Consider the following 20,250-nt stretch of genomic DNA (forward strand, 5'->3'; position numbering starts at 1 on the left):
GTTAAGCCCACTAGTGAATTGTTTTTTAAAAACGTATACTTATTTTGTAAATAATTTTACACTTCTCTCAGTCTTCCCTAGTGTTAACACCCTACATATAACTATAGCACAATTACCAAAACCAGAAAATTAACACCGATACAAAACAATGAACTAATCTACAGACCTTACTAGAATTCTGCCAGTTTTCTCACTAACGTCCTTTTTTTCGGCTTCAGGATCCAATCCAGAATCCCACACTGAATTTAGCTGCCACACCTCTCTAGTCTCTATGAGTTTTTCAGTCTTTGCATTTCATAAGCTATCTTGTAAGCTGTCCTCAATTTGGATTTTGTCTGATATTTTCTCATATTTAGATGGCATTTTTGGCAAGAGTACCACAGAAATGATGGTGTGAGCTTCTAAGTATATAATATCAGAGGGTAAATGATGTTGATATGCTCTGTTTCTGGTGATGTTAGCTTTGATCACATAGTTAAGGTAATATCTGCCAAATTTCTTTACTGTAAAGTTTCTATTTTCCTTCTTTGTAATTCAAAGTATCTCGTGTGGAGTTATTTTGAAACTTCGAAAATATCCTGTTTCTCATCATACTTTTACTCACTAATTTTTGCATCCGTTGATGATTCTCTCCTGCAATAATAATCACTGTGGTGTTTGTCTAATGTTGATTTTTCTATTTTTCATCATTCCCTCTCATTAATTCATTTGGTGAATTTTTAAATTCAGTTACTGTATTTTCCAGTTTTATTCTTTTAAAAAAGCAGGCATATGACTTTTCTGGACTCAACTGGAAAACTCTATTCTTGGATAGCAGCTGAAATCTCAGTTCAGTTTGTCTTTAGCTGAGGCACTTGGAGTCTGTCCCACACATATATGGTACCAGGGTCATTCAGATATTTATAAATAATTTAGGGGATCCTCCTTTCTGGCTCTCTCCTTTTTGAATATCATCCTTACATTCTAGCAGTTGTCTTTGCCCCAGATTCTGTCTTCTGGTTCTTTAGGCCAGAAGAATTGCAGATTTTCTACAGTAGTTCTAGTCATCCCATGTGGTACCAACTGTGGCCTGCCCTCAGGCTAAAAGCCATAAAACCAGGAAACTCACTCAATGCTGTTCCCTTCTTCCAAGTGTCTATTCCAATCAGAATTTCTCTGCTTTTGATTGGTCTCTAGTACCTTCAGGTAGGTTTTTTTCATACTTTACCCAGAGATTATACTTGTCATCTGCAGGAGGGTCAGTCTGGTAGGAGCTTATTCAATAATATCTGAAGCAGTACTGGATCATCTGTATGATACTGATTCTTTCAAATATGTTAAGACTTGCTTTATGGCCTAGTGCATAGTCAATTCTTGTAAATTTCCCATGTGAGCTTATAAAAAATGTATATTCTCTAATATTGCCATACGGTTCTATCTATGTGCATTAAACCAAGTTTGTGAATTGTTTTATTCAGCTTTGTACATATTTAACAATTCTGTCTGCTTTACCTACCATTTGAAAGCAGTGTGATAAAATCTCCACTATGATGCTGGATGTGTCAATTTCTCCCTCAAGCAGTCAACTAATGATTCTAGGTGACAGTAATAATAATGATGATGATACTATTTCATATGACTGCAGTAGAAGGGCAATTAGAGTTATAATCTGACCCATATTCTTTCACTAGGTCAATTTTGAATGTAGCTTTGAGGGTAAAGTTCTACATCAGTTACAATATCCTTTAACTGTTCTCACCAAACTTACATTAGTGGTGTGTCATGTAATATAGTAGAAAGAAGGTTAGGTTGGGATTTTGGAGACCTGAATTTGAATCCCAGTTCTATTGGTAACAGGCTGTGAAACTTTTGGCAAATACCCACCCTATACATCTCCCATCCTTCTCCTTTTTTGAGTTCCATTGTCCTCATTTGTAAAACAAGGAAGACTGGACTAGACTAGATACTATGAAGGCCTCCTCTCTGTTTCTGATATACTCTGTATCAATAAGCTATATAGCCTACTAGACACAGAGTTCACATTATTGATGAAGAAAAGGGTACGGTGTCCTTGACATGCTGAGCAAGTGCCACACAGTGAGGAAAGGAGAAACAAGATGCAAGTGGCATCAGGAAGAGCAATATTACTAGTAGAGAGTTGAAGGAGTTCTGCTCCCTGTAATTAACTATTAAGTCCATGTTCTGGCTCCTTGGTACAAAGAAAACAATGTGGTGAATGGCCAATTCCAGGCCTTTGCTACTGTAATGAAAATGAAATAGGCACCTGCATGGCTCTGCACACGACTCAGTGAAAAACGATCCCCTTGCTGTAAGGTTGCACTTATATTTTCTTTGTTTGTACACAGGGCTTTCTTGTCACATTCTGAAGTGCTCACCAACAGTCTCTTTGATCCAACAGTACCATATCAATTATTTAAGGTTTGTACATCACTTTTCAATTAACAGTTTCCTTGGCTCCAGAAAATATACACACACAATTTATAAGAGTATTCTTTAAATATTCCATGAGGAACAGGTTACTATAAATTAAAAATAAGAATGCTAATAAAATATATAATGCCTTTTAAAGTGCAATGAAACATCAAGAAATTATAAATCTTTTAATTAAATGTTTCTTCAGTGTATCTTACCCAGGTGACAATATTAAACATGTATAAAATTAAAGTCACAAAAATGTTACTTTATCTCATTTGTCAACTCAATAAGGTGAGGACACATCAATTTAGGTTATAGAAAGGGATGTCCTGGTCAGGGACTCAGGAGACTAGCATCCAGGTCATGGTTCTATCACTAGGTAGCTGTATGATCTCTTTGCTACATCTCAATTTACTAATCTGTAATATGGACTATTTAGAATTTGTTCAACATTAAAAGTCTATCAATCTATTTTCACAGCACTCGGTAGTACCTGTACTGATCTTTTTTTATGGTAATAAACACGTAACATAAATTTACTGTCTAACAATTTTAAGTATACATTACAGTCTAATTAACTATATGCACATGGTTGTAAAACAGATCTCTAGAACTTTTTCATCTTGCATGACTGAAACTCAATACCCACTGAACAGTAACTTCTCACTTCCCCTCACCCCAGCTCCTGGAAATCACCATTCGACTTTCAGTTTAATGAGTCTGACTACTTTAGATATCTCACATAAGTGAAATCATGCAGTATTTGCCCCTCTGTGACTGGTTTATTTCATAAGGTTCATCCATATTGTAGCATATGGCAGGATTTCCTTCTTTTTTATGGCGAACCAATATTCCAGTGTATGTACATACATTTTCTTTATCCACTCATTTGTCAATGGACATTTAGGTTATCTCCCCCTCTTAGTTACTATGAATAATGCTACAGTGTACATGAGAGTGCAAGTATCTATTTGAGATTCTAATTTCAGTTCTTTTTGGGTAAATACCAAGAAGTAATCCCATATGGTAGTTCTATTTTTAATTTCTTGAGGAACTGCCATTACTGTTCTCCAAAGCAGCTGCACCATTTTACATTTCCACCAGCAGTGCACAAGGGTTCCAATTTCTCCAAATTCTTGCCAATACTTGTGACGTTCTGTGTTTTTGATTTTTGGATATTATGTATTTTGGATATTAACCCTTCATCAGATATATAAGTTTCAAATATTTTCTCCCCCTCTGAAGTTTGCCTTTTCATTTCGTTGATTGTTTCATTTGCTGTACAGAAGCCGTTTAGTTTGATGTAGTACCACTTGTTTATTTTTGCTTTTGTTGTACTTTTGGCATCATATCCCCCCAAAAAAATCCTTGCCAGGACCAATGTCAAAGAGCTTTCTCTTCATGTTTTCTTTTACGAGTTTATGGTTTCAGGTTTACATTTAAGTTTTAAGTCCATTTGGAGTTAATTTTTGTGTATTGTGTAATTTTTGTATGGTCCCCAACCTTTTTGGTACCAGGGACCAGTTCTGTGGAAGACAGTTTTTCCACGGACTGGGGCGCAGGGGCAGTGTGTGTGTGATGGTTCAGACGGTAATGCGAGTGATGGGGAGTGGCAGATGAAGCTTTTCTCGCTTGCCTGCCACTCACCTCCTGCTGTGTGGCCTGGTTCCAGGGGTTGGGGACCCGTTGTGTAAGATAAGGGTCCAATCTCATTCTTTTGCATGTGGATATCCACCATTTCCCAACAGCATTTACTGAAGATTACCCAACAGCATTTATTGAAAAGACCACCTTTTCCTTTGTGTATTTTTGATGGCTTGTCAAATCTTAGTTGACTGTATATTTGTGGGGTTACTTCTGAGCTCTCTATTCTGTTCCATTGGTCTATGTGTCTGTTTTTATGTCAGTTTGCTTTAATCTGAATTATTTCCTTCCCTCTGCTAACTCTGGGCTTAGTTTTTCTTTTTCTAGTTTCTTGAGGTATAAAGTTGTTTGTTTGAGATCTTTCTTCCTTTTTAATGCAGGCATTTATTGCTATGAACTTCCCTCTTAGCACTGCCTTTAAGAATCTCATAAGTTTTTGTATGTTATATTTTAATTTGTCTCAAAGATACTATCTAATTTCTCTTTTAATTTCATTCTTTGATTCACTGTTTTTTTCATGAATTTGTTTAATTTCCACATATTTGTAAATTTTCCAGTTTTCCTTCTGCTATTAATTTCTATTTTCAATCCATTGTGGTCAGAAAATATACTTGGTATGGTATCAGTCATCTTAAATTTGTTGATGTGTTTTGTGACCTAACATGTGATCTATCCTGAAGAATGTTCCATGTGTGCTTGAGAAAAATGTGTATTCTGCTGCTGGTGGGTGGAATATTTTGTATATGTGTATTAGGTCTGTTCAGCTTATAGTATTGTTCAAATCCTCTGTTTACTTAATGATTTTCTTTCTAGATGTTTATCCATTATTGAAAGTGGGGTATTGAAATCCCTTACTTTTACTGTTACTGTCATCTTCTTCCTTCAGTTCTTTTCAATGGTTGCTTCTTATATTTGAGTGCTCTGATGGGTGCATATGCATATATATTTACAATTGTTATACCTTCCTGAAAAATTGACCTTTTATTACTATATGATGTTATTCTTTATCTCTTCTGAGAGTTTTTGACTTCAGGTCTATTTTGTCTGATATAGGTATGGCCACCTCTGCTCTTGTTTGGTTACCATTTGCATGGATTATCTTTGTCACTTCTTTCACTTTCAGCTTATGTGTGTCCTTAAATTTAAAGTGAGTCTGTTGTTGACAAATGATTTTGATCCATTCAGCCACTGTATGTCTTTTTACTGGAGAGTTTAATCTATTTACATTTAAAGTAATTATTGATAGAGAAGGAACTACTATTGCCATTTTGTTAATTATTTTGTTAATTATTTTCTGTCTTGTAGTTATTTTGTCCCTCATTCCTCTCCTGCTGTCTTGCTTTGTATTGTTGATTTTTTCTTTTTTTGTAGTAACATGCTTTGATTCCTTCCTCATTTTCTTTTGAGTATCGTCTATAGGTATTTTCTTTGTGGTTGCCACTGGGTTTACATAAAACATCTTATAGTTATAATAATCTATTTCAAGCTGATAACAACATCAATCACATACAAATATGCTACACTTTTACTTTTCCCCTCCCAATATTTTATGTTACTGATGTCACAAAATACATATTTTATATCATGTATCCATTAACATACTTTTATAGTTATAGTTATTTCTACACTTTTGTCTTTTAATTTCTATAACAGAATTAACAGTGATTTAACCACCCTCCCATTACAGTATTACAACATTCAGTATTTGTCTATATATTTACATTTACCAGTAAGCTTTATACTTTCATATGCTTTCATGTTGCTATTTAGGGTCTTTTTGTTCCCAACTGAAGGACTCCTTTTAGAATTTCTTGTAAAGCAGGTCCAGTAGTGGTGATGAATTCCCTTAGCTTTATTTATCTGGGAAAGTTTTTATTTTTCCTTCATTTTTGAAGGATACAGTGTTAGGATAGGATATATTTTTGCTGGATATAGTGTTCTTGGTTGGCCTTTTTTTCTTTCAGCATTTTGATTATAACCTCCCACTCCCTTCTGGCCTGTAGTGTTCCTGGTGAGAAATCCACTGATTGTTTTATGAGAGTTCCCTTGCATGTGACAAGTTGCTTTCCTTTTGCTGCATTCGAAATTCTGTCTTTGACTTTTGATAAGTTGATTATAATGTGTCTCTGTGAGATTCTTTGGGTTCATCAAAGTTAGAATCTGTTGAAATTCTTGAATTTGGATTCCCTTTCCTTCACTAGATTGGGAAATTTTAGGCCATTATTTATTTAAATAAGCTTTCTGCCCCATTCTCTCTTTCTATCTCCTTTTGGGACTACCATAATACATACATTGGCCTACTTTACAGTACAGCATAAGTCCCTTAGGCTTTTTTCATTTTTTCTTTTTATTCCTGACTGGATAATTTCAAATGACCTATCTTTTAGTTCGATGATTCTTTCTTCTGTCTGATCAACGCTGATCTTGAATTCCTCTAATTTTTTCAGTTCAATCATTGTATTCTTCAGCTCCAAAACTTCTCTTTGGTTCTTTTTATACTTTCTACCTCTTTGTTATTTTCATTTTGTTCATATATCATTTTCTTGAGTTCATAGAACATCTTTATGATGATTATTTTGAATTGTTTGTCAGGTAATTCATATACCTGCTTCTTTAGGGCTGGTTTTGAAGATTTATCTTGTTCTTTGTAGGGGCCATGTTTCCCTTTTTCTTTGTGTGTCTTGTAGCTTTGTGTTGCAATCTGCACATTTGAAAAAACAGGCATGACTTTTAGACTGTACATACTGGCTTTGTAAAGGGGAAGACACCAATCACCTTGACTAGGGAATTAGGCATTCTCTGACACTTTTGTAGGGGATAGGACTTCTCTGGGCCTGCGTGTGCAATTCCTCAATTAGAAAGGCTTGCTGGTTTCTGTTTCAGGAGATCATAATCTCTTGCTCCCTCTGGTGTCTGCCTGCAGCACTGCAAGTTCTCTGGTTCTCAGAAGCAAGCTGGCTTGCTCTCTCTTGTTCTCAGGGGCTGCCAGGCATCCAAAGTATGCCAGTTTCCTGTCAGTGCCATAAGTCAGGTGAGACAGATACAAGTCCCCTGGCAGCCCTCCAAAAAGCCAGAATGCAGGACTCACACTCAACTCCCCTCCCTCCTAAAGGGGAGAACCCATGGCCTGGGGTATTATCTTCCAGTGTGGAGCTGTGCCAACTTGAGAGAGGGGCGATCATGAGTAAAGCAAAACAGTTCTTCTTACCCACATCAATGTGGCTGTTCTTGGCTTTCAGATCATCTGGGGTATTGCAATATCTGAACTGTTTACCAGAGTTCTCATAATGGTATTTTGGTCTGTATATAGTTGTTAAGTATCTCTGTGGGGAATGAGAACTGGGACTTCCTATTTTGCCAGTTTGCTCTTTTTCACTGGTCTTTTTATTGCCTTCTAATGTGCATGTCTGGTCTCCTCAAGGAGACATTTTGAAGGTAGAGGCCTACTTTTCTATGCACTGAAATGATTTAGGTTCAGAGAAGATTCTTAACAATTACTTATTGAATGAAATCTGCTTTAACATAGTTTAAAGTTTTCATACTTTTTGGAAGATAATACATCTCTGTTAGCCTTCATCCTAGATCATGCCTAGATCATGCCTGTCTAAATGTACTGTTTTTACAGGGCTCCAAATAAATTCCTCAAGACCTTATCTTAAAAATCCTACTTTGAATCTGCGCTGCAAGAAAAAGCACATATTTTTACAGTGCCACATATGCTTATTTAGCTTTTGTAAAAATCATAATCCAGAACTGTAGAATTTCCATCCTTCCTCAAGGCATGGGCATATATAATTTCTTCCCGAAAGCCTCTCCAATGCTCCAATTAGAACTCATTCATTCATTCATCAAATATTTAACAGGCACCTCTTATGTGACAGGCACTCTTTTAGGCTGTGTGGGCTACTCTGTAGCTCTGATTATGTTACAGAACTTCTCATAGCTTTTCTTTAATGTTAATGTATGTAAGTTGTTCCTTCTTCAACTGTGGGCTTCTAGAGGGAAGGAACTGTGTCCAATTCACCTCTGTAACCCTGGAATCTGTACAATGCTTTGCACATAATTGAGATGAAATACAAGAGTGCTAAAACAAACTCCAAACAGCTAGATTGGGGAAAATAAAGTCTTCTAAACCATCTCAGTTTGCTGAAGAACCAGAAAGGCTGAAGTGCCCTATAATCAGGTGTCATATAAATTCCACCAGATCTCAATTAATTAGCTTCTTTTATGCTTCTTTCTAATCCTTCTGGAAAATGTGTTGATGACTATTTTCTATCCTTTACTTAAAGGGTACTAACAAGTTAGTGATCCATATTTCAGTTACATGTATATCAAAACAAGTCAGCAATAAAAATGGAAATGCACTCAAGTGATTTCCAGAAATATAAAAATCACCATCACTAGCCACCACCACCCTCCACTTCCCCAACTTAGAACATACCCTCCTCTCCCAACTATCACAAACTCTAACACAGCAGTATTAGAATTGACATCTAGAGAATGAAAAGCCAAAAGGAACAGCAGAAACCAGAAAGTGCCACATATAGAGGGGATAAAATGTGTTTGACAAACTAATGTCCCAGGTTCCCAGTTGTAAACTGAACAAAATAAACACAGAATGTGGTGAAATCCACTGGTTGGGAGATTAAAAGCTTTCTGAGTATCAAGAAACCTTGAGGTCACAAGTAAAGGAATATTATTCAAAGAAAACTGGGGATTTCAAAATACAGGGAGAGGATCAAGCTACTTTTACAATCTCCTGGCACATAGTAGGCACTCAGTAAATGAAAGCTATTATGAGAAGCTAAGGTCTAGCTCAAATGTCCCTCCTTTGTGATATCCCGGGCAGAGGCTAACTGAGCTCCTTCCTCTGTGCTCCATTATACTCTGTACAGGTTTCCAACACATGTACAGGTTTCCAACACATGCAATTTACATGTCTATTCCCACTCCTATGCAGGAATTTCCTGGATGGTTGGGATCATGTGTTATGCTTCTCTGGAACTGGAAATAGTAGGTGCTTACAATTTTTAAGTGGGAGAATAAACAAACTACCTCATACAATAAGAAAAGGTTTCGATCAGAAAAGAATGAACAGCTAGGACGGAAGATCTTGTCTATAGTCTTCCTGCTCATTCCTTCACATTTCAAACGTCTCTTTTGTTACTTGTTCTGTTCAAAGTACATTTACGTATCTTCTTCCATTAGCAATATAGAATAGGTTTCACAGAGTAAATTCTTCCAGATGATGCAGCATGCAACAGTGGGAGAGCATGGGGTTTGGTTTTATAGTTTTTACTTCTTATTTTGAAATAATTTTAAATTGGTAATGGAAGAATATAAATTATATACTTTGAACAGGACAAGTAACAAAAGAGAATGGCTTTTAAATGTGAAAGAATATGCAAGAAGACTTAAAAACAGGATATGATGCAAGAATAGTAGAGTTCCCTTCAGCCAGTACCCCTACTGTTAACACCTTACAAAACCATAGTATAATTACTGAAAGCAGGAAGTGAGCCAATAAAATTACTATTCTATAGACCTTATTTGAATGTTCAAGTTCTCTCACTAACGTCATTTTTCTGGTCTAGGATCCCACATTACATCTAACTGTCAGATCTCCTTAGTTTCCTCCAGTCTGTGACAGTTCTCCAACCTTTCCTTTTCTTTCATGACACTGACACTTTTGAAAAGTACAAGCCAATTTTTGTGTAGAATGTCCCTTAATTTGGGTTTGACAGACCTAGGTTGGACTCTTGACTCCATGACTTACTATCTATGTAGCCCTGGGCAAGCCAACCTCTCTGGGACTCAAGTTTCCTCATCTGTAAAATGATGTAATAATACTGACTTTCTGTGTTAAAAATTAAATGAAGCAATATATATTAAAATACCTGGAATATAATAAGGCCATACCACAAATGCTAAGTCTCTTCTCCTTGCCCCTGCCTTTCAACTATTTCTGATAGAATTTTGCTAAATGTGTAACCCGTATTTCAATGCCTTCTTTTATAGATAAAACCACATATAACTTAGCCCTCAAGTGATGACTCAGTGTCATCACTATAAATAGCCATTATTGCACTGTGTAACAGTTCTAGGTCTGTGTTTTTTGTTCTCTCTCACTGCAGTCCCTTCTCATTGTCAGTATACCTACATGTAAGGGCCTCATCATTTCCTTTCTGATTTTCAGCTTGAAACATATGGGGTTCCATTTATTTACTTATATATTCATCAAAGACATACTGAAGCTACTGTGTCAGGCCCTGTGTTAGGATCTCGGAGAAAGTGATAAATTAGCTCCTGTCCTCCTTGATTTTATGGCTAGTTGGGGAAATGGACAAGTAAACAGTTAATTACAATTCAATGTGATTAATTCTATGAATGACATAATGCAGAGGAGCATATAAGAAGAACACCTAACCTGGACTTGGGGAAAGAGACAGGTTGGGGAAGGTTTCATAAAGAAGGTACCATTATGTCTCAGTAAAGGTCTGCAGAATGTGTAGAAATTAACCAGATGGAGAAGGAAAGAGAGCAAAAGGCACACAGTTTAGGACGAGCTATTAGAAATACGTGCTGAGTAAAAGTAGTTCTGAAAAATAAATCTCCTGTGTTATAAACTTGCAGCTTGAGAGCGATTTTGTGCCAATACCTCAGGGGCTCAGAAACTTGACCAAGAAAATTCTGGCCCCAGGGCTGTGTTCTGGAGACTGCAGTTGACAGGCCTAAACCTTTGGATATTATGCTGAGCTTACCTCTTTCAACATCTGTGAACCGAAGTAAAATTTAAGGCTACAATTGGCTGCTTGTTCCCATGTCAAAAGTATAACAGGTTTGCCCCTTTCTGACAGAGGAGTTTCTTGCTTCAAAAAAATATATCAATGGTCATCAGAAAGTCCTTTTTAAACTGACCCTTTTAACTGAGCTGGTAAGATAGGTTTTGAGACTTTCCCAGCTGTCTTCCCTTCTACAGCACTCATTCCTATGGCCTCAGAGGTTTGCCTTTGAGCTTAACTCATTCCAAAGCCCTAGTCTGACCATGTAAATTTATGATCTCAGCAAGTGCTACAAGTATATTACCCATCAAATACTGGAAATTAGGAGAATGCAATATAAGATTTTCAAATTAAGAGGTTTTTCTGCCAGTTCCTATTTTACTCTCCCAATCATCTTCACTTTTTTTTTTTTTTCCAATCTGGAGAGTAAATAAGCTTTTAGTTTTCTCCACAGGGGATATTTCTCAAATCTTAGCTGCTTCTAACTCAAAGCAATAATATTACATACCGTCAACTGGTGTATGAGGAGGTCCATTAAGAAGGTAATCTTGTTACTAAACAGAACATCAGTGCAGTTTTCTGAACAGTTATTGCAGGTGAGGTTGTAAACATTGATTGCATTGCAGAGAGACCTAACAGAAGGAGAAAAACAACTCTTATAAAACTTGTGCAGCTCTTCTCTAAACAATTTAAAATACATAAAATGAATGGTATATAAGCAACAGGCATGGGATAGAAGTCACTCTAAAAAAAAAAATAAGCCAAATATTACTAGGTGCAAGGTCCATCAGCTAGATATAAAAGCTTGTAATTTTTATCCACAGCCCAGTGTTCATTAGTAACTAATTCTTGCCTCTTATTAATTTCTTAGTTGCAGCAGCAGGCAATGGAAATGTACTTACCAGTCTACTGACAAGGTCTTAATCATCTAAGATTAGATATTACCCAGGAATTTTGGGATCTAGAATTCTTTGAATAATACCTAGAAAAAAAGGTCTGCCAAAGCTCCTGTTGCTAGATCTCCTGGTCGACAAGGGCAGATGATGGAAGAAGGGAGCACACGTGAGGAGAAACTAGAGGCTTTCCCTGTGAGACAAGAACTGCAGAGTTCTGGGGAGTGAGCACCACACCTGCTCAGAGACTGAGCAGGGGAGGATCTAGAGAGTAAAACAGTCTAAGGTCAAACCCATCAAAGAAATGTTTTTTTTTTTCTTAAGGATTAAAAAATTATATGCCACTGTTCAAAGAAACATTTGGAGCAACACTCAATGGGTATTCTTCTGAGTGCTTTGAAAACTGTGATTAACCTGCATTGCCTGAGTGATCAATGTTGATTCCTGCCTGTCTGACTAAATCTCCTGCTTAAGTCCTATGTATAAGTGTTTTGATTTAGTCCCTTACAACCAATCCTCTAGAACAATTCTTAAAGTGTGAACCATGGACCAGTAGCATCAATATCACGTGGGAACTTTTAGAAATGCAAATTCTCAGGTTCCACCCCAGATTACTAAGTACTAGAAACTTTGGGGGTAGAGTCCAGCAATTTGTGTTTTAACAAATTTCACAGGTAATTCTGGTGCATCTTTAAGTCAGAGGACCACTGTTCTGGAATAGGGGCTCTAGAGTTTGACAGAGCACTAGCATCACCTGTATATCTTTAAAGATATATACTTGCCTGAGTTCCTCCCCTGGAGATGCTAGTTGGGGAATGGGAGGGCTCTAGACATCTGCATGTTTCAAAGGTTCTATGAGCAGTTCTGATGTATAGCTAGAGTTGAAAAGTACAGGTCTAAGAACCAACAAGTGAGTACTCATTCATTCAACAAATATCTAAGTGCCTATGACTTCCCAGGCTCTGTGCTAGGTGGACAAGACAGACAAGCTCTCTGTCCTCATGGAGCTGATGCTCTAGTAGGAGAAAGATGGTGAAGACAGCCCCTCTTGTAATCATCTGTTTGTCTGATATAGTTATATCTTGCTTCACATAATTGATAGGTTCCTGAAAACTGAGCATTAGAATACATTGGTTAAGAGTAGAGGTACTGGAATAAGACACTAGGTTAGAAACCCAGTTGTGTCATTTGAGGTTTTAGCAAGTTACTCATTTAATATCTTAGCATCCATTTTCTTACCTATAAAACTGAGATAATACCTAAGCTTCACATGGTTATCATGAGAATTAAATGAGATAACAGATGTAAAATATTATACTTAGGACAGTGCCTGGCACATGCTTAAATACTTAATAATGATAGACTTCGTTAGGCTTATTAATCTTATTATTCTTGTTAAGAATAATGCACAAATAAAACATTAAAAAATCCAAAGTGTGCTATAGAAGCTATTATTTCCAGGATAATAAAGCACAGTGTGTCCCAAATTTTTTCATGGTACACTGGCATGAACAATGAAAGGGGGCTTCCCTGGTGGCGCAGTGGTTGGGAGTCCGCCTGCTGATGCAGGGGACAAGGGTTCGTGCCCCGGTCCGGGAGGATCCCACGTGCCGCGGAGCGGCTGGCCACGTGAGCCGTGGCCGCTGGGCCTGCGCGTCCAGAGCCTGTGCTCCACGGCGGGAGGGGCCACGGCGGTGAGAGGCCCGAGTACCGCAAAAAAAACCCAACCAAACAAACAACGAAAGGACTCTAAATTGAAGGGAGCCAGGAGGAGGCTCAGCTCTGGCCTGACTTAATCCCTGAGGATTGTACAGGAAAACGTGGCCTACATGTAACTCATTTATGACACATTGGTTGGAGGCGCTACCTAACAAATTCTCCACAAATGCAAATCAGCATTATTTCAGTTATTAGGTAACATATTTAGATTTTTCAAGAGGGCTTTTCAATTTAAAAAATAACATGTATTTGTGATTTTAAAAATAATTTTAGATAACTGTCATAACTTTGGGAAAGAGAAGCACAAATAAACAGTAAAAAACTATCAAGAGATGATTGGTATTTGTACTTCCAGTCTTCTCTTCTTACAAATATTCACTTAGTTAATATGTGTACAATGAATATTTCTCCATGACATTTAATATTCTTCTATAGGGACTTCCCTGGCAGTCCATTGGTTAAGACTTTGCCTTCCAATGCGGGGGGTGAGCGTTTGATCCCTGGACGGGGAGCTAAGATCCCACATGCCTTGGGGCCAAAAAACCAAAACATAAAACAGAAGCAGTATTGTAACAAATTGAATAAAGACTTTAAAAATGGTCCACATCAAAAAAAATCTTAAAAAAAAAAATTCTTCTATAACACTGGTCTTCAATTTTTTTTAAAAAAGCAGTAGAATGCTTTCTTACTCAGAAGCTTAAAAGCTAACAAAATCTTTTTCAGAAGCTTAAACCAAAGAACAGATAAAATCAGACCTCTTCTGACTGAAGCAGAAGTGGGGGACCCAGGACCCTACTTTGTTCTCTCAAAGAGCCTTGAAGGGTTCCTCAGAGACCTGGGGACACCTACAGGTGTGTTCCCTTGGAGTACAGTAAAAACTACTGAGCTTCAATACAAATAAAATTTAACTTGGTAACTTTTTGAATAGGAATGATGACCTTAGTACAACACACACAGAAAAGCATGGTGAAAAGGATCTCCCTCTTACTTATTTCCCTCAGCCACTCAGTTCCCTACCTTAGAAATCACCATGGTTACTAGTTTACATATCCTTCCAGAAGTAGTCTGTGCATATGCAAGAGTTGTTCCCTCCCACACAAATGGTATCATACAAGATGTGGAGGGTGAAGTGAGCCAAGGCCATCTTCCCGTGCCACTGGTTGTTGTCCTTATCAAGCAAGGTTTGGAAAAGTGAGGTTTTCCTGCAGTAGTATTCAGGTTCCATTTCCCGAATTCTGTGTGTCAAGAACCAGTGGGATAACTTGTACTACTTGACTTGATTTCCTAACCTCTGATCTGCAGCCTTAAGTACCCATTCTGTGGTTTCCTGGTTGTGAGAGAAAGTTGTGTGTGGCATTAGCTTATTTCCTTCCAAACTTGTGTTTGGTCTTTGAGGGAGCAGTGCCCCCAGTGGATATGTCTGATATTGTTTTGGAGTCAACAACAAAAGGTCTACAACTTTTTCCAACAGTTTTGTAAACATCTAATTTCTTATTTTAAATCCCTTTTCTGATTAAAATACTTACATTGAGAAATATTATAGATTTTAAAAGATGTAACAGTGTCATCCAATGGATATAAAATTTTACTTCAATCAATCCCTTACTATTGTGCCCAATTTTCAACGTTATAAACAACACTGTTTTAATATTCAGAGTTCTTAGTTATATGCCACAGGAAGTAAGCTCTGGTTGACTTAAATATTAAGGAAATTAACTGACAGGCTATTGGGTATATCATAGATTTAGAAAACACGGGCATAGAAGTTACACTGCCCGGACCAATATCCAAATCACATACCATGAAATTGATCTGCTAAAAAAAACACTGGGCACCATATGCCACAGCTTGAACTCACACTATGATTTTGGACACCAGATGCAGCTGCCTCCAATTGTCAAAAGAATAGAGTTTGGGATGTCCTTGCTTCTTACTTCATTAGCCTCAGAGTAAAAGTCTGGAGTGGGTATCTTGGATTGTGAAGCCTAGGTCACAAGTTTATATACTAGACACAAAGAATACTGGGAAGCAAATACCTGGCATTCTCATGCTCTATAGTGGGAGGGCCACATTATATGCTTGGGAGCTCCACAAACATAGGATGTGCTCAATAACACAACTCATGTTCACAATAACTGTACCTAACAAATCCTTCTGCTTCCTTAGGATGAATTTTCAGCAATGATAATTTGAGTCAAAGGATATGAACATTTAAGATTTTTGACAGACACTGCAAAATTCAAATTGCCCGCCAGAAAAAAATATTTTAAACCAATTTATACTCCGGAAAAAGAGTTTCTCCATGTTTTAACCAACACCAGATAATTTCATTATAAACAACTGTTACTGATCTGACAGCTAAAACTGGAATTTTTTTTTTTTGCGGTACATGGGCCTCTCACTGTTGTGGCCTCTCCCGTTGCGGAGCACAGGCTCCGGACGCGCAGGCTCAGCGGCCATGGCTCACGGGCCCAGCCGCTCCGCGGCATGTGGGATCTTCCCGGACCGGGGCACGAACCCGTGTCCCCTGCATCAGCAAGCGGACTCTCAACCACTGCACCACCAGGGAAGCCCTAAAAATGGAATTTTTAAAGGTTGCATTTCTTTTATTACTAGTGTGATCAAAGACTTTTTCATGTGCTTATTGCCAATGTATATTTATATTTTCTTGAATTATCACTGTGAACCTTTTACCCATTTTTCTATTGGGGGGGTCTCTCTTTTTCTTATTGATTTATAAGGCTCTTTATCAATAATAAAGATATTAACCTTTTATCATCATATGTAGCAAATAACTTTTCCAGTCTGTTGCTTATCTAAATTTTTTGTTTTTTGTCATAAAGAATGTTTTCATTTTTATTTGATAAAATCTGTCAAACTTTCCCTTTAGTACACCTGGGTATTGTGTAAAACTTAGAAAGACCTTCCCTCTTCAAGATTATAAAAACATTCTTTTAAATTTACTTCTGGCATTTTCATAGATTTTTACATTTAAATGCAAGCTATGAAATTGATTGTGGAATAAGGTATAAGGTGAGTAGCCACTTATCTTTTTGTTAATTATTCTTATCCTCTATTTTAAAATTTTTATTGGAGGTTTTTATCTTTTTCTTAGTGATTTATAAGGATTCTCTCAATATAAATATAACAAAGGGTTAATACATGTTGTTAATATATTTTCCAGTTTACCTACTGCCATTAATTTTGCTTGTTATTTTGAAGGCATTTTTTATGTACTGAAACTAAACAATTTTAGGCAGTCAAATAATTCTTTCTTTGTGATTTATTTTTTTCTTCCTTTCCTTTTATCCTTTAAAAGCTTATTCTTCACTACAAGATGAGGTAACTACATGTCTGTGTCTAGCCATTTGTATTTATTTTTCTTTAATCATCACTGCGTCTGGTAATTTTATGGTTTTATAATTTACTATCAAATCATTTAAAATTTATTTTGGGGTGTGGCATGAGGCAGAAGCCTAAATTCCACCCCCCGCCCCAGAGATTACTCAATAATTCACCTTTTCTCTACTGGTTTGAAATGCCACCTTTACTATAACTATATATGTAGGATATAGTCCCTGGTTTCCTAGTCTAGTTGATAATATTGTTCAGCATTGTGCCAATATCACATTGTTTTCTGTATTGCAGCTTTATAGTGGGACTAACATATGTAACTATAGATCCCTCAAGGCTTAAAAAAAATGAGGGTACTATATTTAGAATGACACGTGGAATTATAGTTCTATAATTGTATCCTCTTTTCCCTTTGGCTTTGATCTATAGTTTTTATGGTGTTGATTTCTAATCTCTTTTTTTCTCTCTTATTCAATGAAATCCCTACAACTTGTCTAAAATCTTTTGTGGAATATCATAAGGCATAAATAAACATATACATGAAAAAGCAAACAGCACATGGTAGGGGATTTTGTCCTAAAGCCCTCTGTGCTTTAAAGAAACTGCATTTACTAGTCAAGTATGGAATATGCATCTGTATAATCTTATGCTCACAAAACTCTCCACAAAGAAACTACTTTCTGATGAGAAAAAAGCAGGGCGGTGGGGGGGGGCAGTAACCAAAAATCTCAGGGTCAGGAAAAACTTGTCCACTTAGTAGAACTTGTTTGAAAAACAACCTCTATTTGAAGAGCACCTGTCTTAGAAAGATCACTTCTTTGAACCCAGCTTGGGTGGTCTGCCCAAGCAGCTTTCCTTGTAATTTAAAACTCAAATGACTGGAAGCACTTTTTAACATCAAACAGAAAGCCCCAGATTTTAAAAGTATCTTCTGAGAAGACAGTAAAATCTTACTGTCCTTTCTGTCAAAAGTACACTGTGGTTGGGTTTAGATAAAGGCTTTCTGCTCCAAATAATCATGAATACATGAGTGAATCTTGTGTCAGTAAGTCTTCTCACTGAAAATGTTTCCTCTGAAAAACAGAGGACAGAAAAGGCATCACAAAGCTGGGTATTTTAGCAATAAATACAGGAACCTATTTATACCCCAAAAGGACACTAATAGAATACAAGTGTAGTACACCTCCGACATTAAGATTAGTATCTAAGATGTTATGAAATAGTTAAATAGAAAAGCCCCAGGTGGTTGCAGCCTAAGAGGACTTGATAATATAACTAAGGAAGTATGTAAGTTTATATCCTTATGCAGTTTCTAGTGATTAAGACTTTTCAGGAAATACTGTTCACCAAAATCCACTATCTCATACCAGTGTCAAGAAAGCAGACATTTAAAAACAACTGCCACTGGCAGTTTAAAACCAGAGGCCTTATATTATAAATTTTAATTTACCAAAAGCCTTTGGCTTGCATTGAGCATTTAATAAATGGCATAGAGCTTATACACATGGAGGTGAGTGAAGGCTTTAAGTTCCTGCAGAGCAAAATTCTGTGCTAAGTAGGCACAGCAAGTAATAAGAGTCACACCAATACAGCTGCAAAGAGAAACTTGGAATTTTCATCAGTTACTGTTTCAGCCCTCATGTAAGAAAAGGATTGGCTTGATGTGGATAAGTGTAGGAAAGAGACAGAACATCACAAAACACAGCAAATGATATAGTTTAAGGAAAGAAGATTATCTGGACTGAACCAGAACACACAGCCCTGGAGTAATACCAGTTTCCTAGGGAAGGGAGAAATGAATATTAAAACTAGAGCTCTCAAACATATTATAATTTACCACGTACATTTTGTTTGCATTAAGCATTTAATAAATGGTATATAGCTTATATGCATTGCCATTCTCAAATTATGCTTTGTCTTTATAAAGCTCCAAACTAAAAGAACATTTAAAGATATTATTAAAAAGAATTATTTGAAACTAGGGAGATGCAACTGCAGTTAAGAATTCTAACACCCTAACTGGACCCACCAAGTGAGTGGCCCCTCACAGAATGGGGCCTGTGACGTAGACCTGGCCCTGCAGGACTGGCCCACCTGAAAGCTGCATGTGCCAATTCTGGAGGCTAAAAACTGAGACTAGTGTCAAAGCACTGAAAACTCTATTCTATTATACAACTACTTTAAGTTAGTTCTAAGCAAGGTCCTTGCCTGATTCATCCTTTTTGGGGCCCTCATAGTATGCAGCACAGAGCTGGCTGAGCACAGAGATGTCTAAATGAAGGGACAACTGTCTTCCTTGTTGCAAGGAGAATATACAAGAATGTACAACTGTGGAACATGCTAACACATTAATTAACCACATTTTCCACTATTCTGCTTTTTTAAACACTCATTAGAATGACTAGGGGTGGGAACCCCATCCCCCAGCTAAAGATCAAGTATCTCGTAAATTCATATTGTTATTTCAGATTCAAACTCAGGACTACGGGATTTTTTCTTCAAACTCTTCTATTAACATATAACAGCTCTCTTTCCTCTCTTTGACACTGAGAATCCTGGTCCTTAAGAGCAGCAAGGATGACAGAGTTAGAATATCCATAATTACTTATTTGCTTTATGCTACACTATAAAACACAACAGTTTGAGAATAACAAAATTAATAGCACACTAATTATGATTACTGAAAACAGTTAAAAATATTTTGGCATATGCCATACCTATTCCTCACCTCCAAAGAGGCTGTAGTAGCTACACCGTCAGAACATACAATCATCTCATACTACACTCTCCCTCTTAATCTTCTTTAGTTTTAGTGCCATAATTATATATTTAATGTTCACTATCAGTCCACATGTCAATGTATCTATATTCATTACTTGTCTGAAGCTTGTTCTCTATTAGACTCCTTAGCAAGGTCTTGTGGGAACAATATTCCCTGAGTTCTTGCATGTTGATAAGTGTCTATGCCTTTTATAAGGGAAGGTCAATTTTGCTGAATATAAACTCCTTGGCATGTATCTTCTTTTCTTGAGTATATTAAAAATGTTACTTCATTTTCTTCTGAAATAAAACACTGATATTGAAAAGTCTAATGATAAATGAATTTTCTTTCATTTATATATCATGTGCTTTTTTGCACTTTCAATATGTAATTTTAAAATTTGAAGTACAATTTATACACAGTTACCATTTACCCTTTTTAGTGCACAGAGTTTTGACAAATGCATTCAGCAGTGAAACCACAACCACAATAAAGATATAGAACCATCATCTCCCAAATTCCCCTGGATGGTTACTTTCTAGTCATCTCCTCTCCTAACCCCTGACTATTACATATCTGTGTTCTAATTCTGTAGTTTTGCCTTTTTCAGTCATAGAAATCGAATCATTCCATATGCAGCGTTTTGACTCTGGCTTCTTTCACTTAGTACAATGCATCTGAG

General features: G+C 36.8%; 1 protein-coding gene across 1 annotated transcript in view; it reads right to left on the minus strand.

Annotated features, from left to right (window-relative positions):
* The window catches only part of SCAPER (S-phase cyclin A associated protein in the ER), a 240,365-nt gene that overhangs the window by 122,141 nt on the left and 97,974 nt on the right, over positions 1 to 20,250 (minus strand). Inside the window, exon 5 of the mRNA XM_007462447.1 lies at positions 11,350 to 11,473. Within this exon, the coding sequence (XP_007462509.1) occupies positions 11,350 to 11,473 (124 nt within the window). The remainder of the gene's footprint in view (positions 1 to 11,349; positions 11,474 to 20,250) is intronic.

This window comes from Lipotes vexillifer, unplaced genomic scaffold (genome assembly GCF_000442215.2).
Source record: "Lipotes vexillifer unplaced genomic scaffold, Lipotes_vexillifer_v1.1 scaffold1456, whole genome shotgun sequence".
NCBI classification, from domain to species: domain Eukaryota; kingdom Metazoa; phylum Chordata; class Mammalia; order Artiodactyla; family Lipotidae; genus Lipotes; species Lipotes vexillifer.